Here is a 3,307-nt window from a genome sequence, read left to right as displayed (position 1 = left end):
TTCTAGAACCGGCTATCTAATCTGCCCGGGCATCCATGTTGGAGACACATACCCTGTTTTCGGCAACAAAAACAATATCTTCCAATCAAGTATGGAACCCGGGAGACTCGAACAGTCATTCCCTGTGTTAATAAATAACAATACGATGATATTGTCATCATACATGCATGGCATTGCAAATGGTAAACACTGGGATACAGTAGAAGGCCAGTTAAAACAAATACGTATTCAATAAACTGTAGGTCTTCTTAACCTCTCTACTCTACTCATTCATTTCCTTTTTTCTAATTGCACAATAGAGCGAAGAAAACGAGTGAAAAAGAAAAAAGAATAATAAATGGACATACAGCCATCCCCATCCCATTTCCACCTCCAGGTCAGGAAGAAAAAAAAGTATAAAAGTTATAAAGCAAGGACAAAGTGCCAACAAACCAACCACGTACAGAAGAAGCAAGAAGTTCTTTCGTTTTTTTGTAATCCCCAGAAACAGCTATGCTCACGACGGAGCTTTCCTCATTCCTTATCGATAAGAAAAATCAAAAATAAAAACAGCAATAACAATATCAATAATATGACAAAAAGAAGGAAAGTTGCTATGTACATACATGGGATGGAAAGCAAGAACAAGAAAAGGAAAAGTCCACCGCACTGAAACGCCGATCGATCAGTGTCCATGTAGCAACCCAGATATAGACCTTCCTGATTCATGCATGGAAATGCGTGTGTGAGCGAGATTGAGACTGGCAGTGAAGAAAGAGACAGGGTTGGAGGGTGAGGATTAAAAAGGGTAATTGAGGACAGTGTCCACTGCTCTATGATGGTATGCGTAGAAGCTTTTTTCGGGGCGATTCCACCACCATCCTGTTAAGGATAAAATAGACAGAAGAATAGAAAGGGACGGATAAGATGCAGACAGAAATGGTGGGCCCGGTAAAGGTTAGTCTACCAAAGACCAAGGTGTGAGAATACTCATTTTCCGTCCCCATTGTCGCCATCCTGCTGCTGCTGCTGCTGTTGCACGTCGATATTTGGTGGCCCCTTTCCCGCAATCAGGATGCCCCACTGGTTATAGACGGGTTTCTCATATTGTCCGCCGTCCTCCTTACCCCATTCCCCTAGGCCGTCCCCAAAGATCTCCTCTTCGTAGCCTTCGCACAGCTCCTCCCATTCTAGCCACTCGTCATTATCCGTCCACACGCCACCTTCGCCGCCTCGCATGTCCCACCAGTCGTGCCCCCCCAAGAGCGACGACTGGGCGGCGATACGGCTGCGGGGTGAGCGCATGTATTTCCGGAGAAGGGCACGGGCCCATTGGTAATACCACATGTTTGACCACCAGGGATTTCGTAGAGCTTTGTCGCCGTTGAGGTGGACCAAGGCGGGAACTGATGTGGAGTGAACGTTGGTCATCAGCGGAAGGTCATTCCAGGAACAATTCTTGGGATCGGGAAGATCATCAAGGCTGGCGTTGTACGGAGGTTTGATGACATCGCCTTCCATCATCTTCGGCACGATAAAAGGGTTCTGCGCATGCTGTTCGATGTCCGTCGGGAGGGTGAGGCGACGCTCCCGCGGAACGCCGTGCTCTTGTTGTACTCTGGACACTTTCGTGACGTTGCTGTACTTGAGCCATTCAACATCGTTCCTGGAGTGTAGCATATTGAAGAACAGCCGAGATTCATAGTCGACTCCAATGCCATACTCGTACCGCCGTCCCGGTTCAAGCGGTATGTAGATACCTGTGAGATTGGAGGCTTCGGAGATTCCCAGCTTATCCCACAGCCACTCCGCCCAGCCGCTATGGGTTCTCCTCCTTTCCAGTTCTCTCACGTATTCCTGCTTCCCATAGATGTGTCCCAGAGCCAACTGGTCACCATGTTTATGACGACGGTGGCCAATTGCCTCTGCCACTTGAGCGTATATGAGCTTCAGATCTGAAACTTGGCCGACGACAGCGCCGGAATGGATCCACCGCGGCCTATTTAGATGTCCGTCCGGGTGCATGTCTGTCTTCGGGCCGTATATGTCGGGGGCGAGCGTCGACTTCGGCACCGTCACGCAGCCGACATCATCAGGCGGATTTGGGTAGCATATTTTGCTTGCGGAGAACAAAACCCTTTGTGTGTATTTCTGAACGAGCTCCTTTTTCTCCCCATCCTGACTTGACACCACCACCACACCATATTTCCTCCTCAATCTCTCATTATTTTCTTTCAGCAGATCTCGAAACCGTCTAATCAGCACCTCTGGAGGCAATTGAAAAATGACATCGAACCCGTCGACTATCAAGACAAGATCATCATCTTTGAGATGTTTGCTATTCGTAAGGTAGCGGTTTATGCCCTTCACCCTAGACGCCATGGCATCGTACTCCGTCCCGTGAAACTCCTTGCCGTAGCCGATGAGCGTAGGAGGGGGATAATTCAGGATCATCCCAGAGGTAACCGCTCTGCAGAGATGCGCATTCTTTTCGGTAGCAGGCATGAGAACATGGAAGGAGGGATTTGACTTCTGCAGGCTGCTCGGGAGAGTTCCATTTTCTCCGACGGATGGTTCTGTGGGGGCCAGGATCGATGAGTCCTCTGGTCGTTGAGAGGCGGGATAATACGAAGGATGTTCGGTCCAGTAGTTATAGGTAAGGGGATACTGATACTGGCTCTGCAGCGCACGTTAGCTCGACTGTCCCGGACGGTCCTTAACCAGGGCGCATAAGCTGCGCAATGCCATGCCCGGCCCGAGTTCTGAACTCACCTGATCCGAGTCACGCGACATGAACAGAAAGACAAACAGGCAGGTTGCAGTAGCGAGGAATAGGAGCTTCGACCTGCGAGTCCTCGGTCGGTGGAGGTACACCTGTCGCAACGGCGCGGCCAGCGAAGATGGAAGATAGTTCAACAGGGGGCGCTGGTCCGCTCTGCCGTTCAACGCAGCATAAGACATCTTGAAGAGCGAGAACTATGGTCGCTCTCGATCGAAAGAGAGACTGATGTCAGAGGAAGGTGTCGCAGTTCAGCAAATCTGAGCGGCGATCTCCCCAAACATCACATTCCTGAGACGGCCCAGACTAGCCTCGAAGGCATTCGAGCGAGCGCCGATCCGAGCTGACAGTCAGCCACACCGGGAACTCATGACTCTCAAGTCTTTGCAGATGGTGAACCGGTTCGCTTGACGTTGTAGCTCGGATTGACGACAATTATGAAGGTCAAGACGGAACGAAAGCTAAGAAGGTTGTAGTTGAAGTCGGTCGTCGACGGGTGCGGTTGCGCAAGCGGAGGACAGCGAGTTAAGAGCGTGCCAGCTGGTGGAG

General features: G+C 50.4%; 1 protein-coding gene across 1 annotated transcript; it reads right to left on the bottom strand.

Moving 5' to 3' along the window:
- Window positions 1-969: 969 nt before the first annotated feature.
- VTN00DRAFT_8107 (uncharacterized protein) lies at window positions 970-2,940 on the bottom strand (the record flags this gene model as incomplete). The annotated part of the gene is made up of 2 exons (XM_069434925.1): window positions 970-2,658; window positions 2,752-2,940. The coding sequence occupies 2 exons, from the start codon at window positions 2,938-2,940 to the stop codon at window positions 970-972; spliced, it is 1,878 nt and encodes a 625-aa protein (XP_069286373.1).
- Between the last annotated feature and the right edge of the window lie 367 nt (window positions 2,941-3,307).

This window comes from Thermoascus crustaceus, assembly GCF_041956765.1.
Source record: "Thermoascus crustaceus strain CBS 181.67 unplaced genomic scaffold VTN00scaffold_5, whole genome shotgun sequence".
NCBI classification, from domain to species: domain Eukaryota; kingdom Fungi; phylum Ascomycota; class Eurotiomycetes; order Eurotiales; family Thermoascaceae; genus Thermoascus; species Thermoascus crustaceus.
This window is presented reverse-complemented; position numbering and strand designations above follow the sequence as displayed.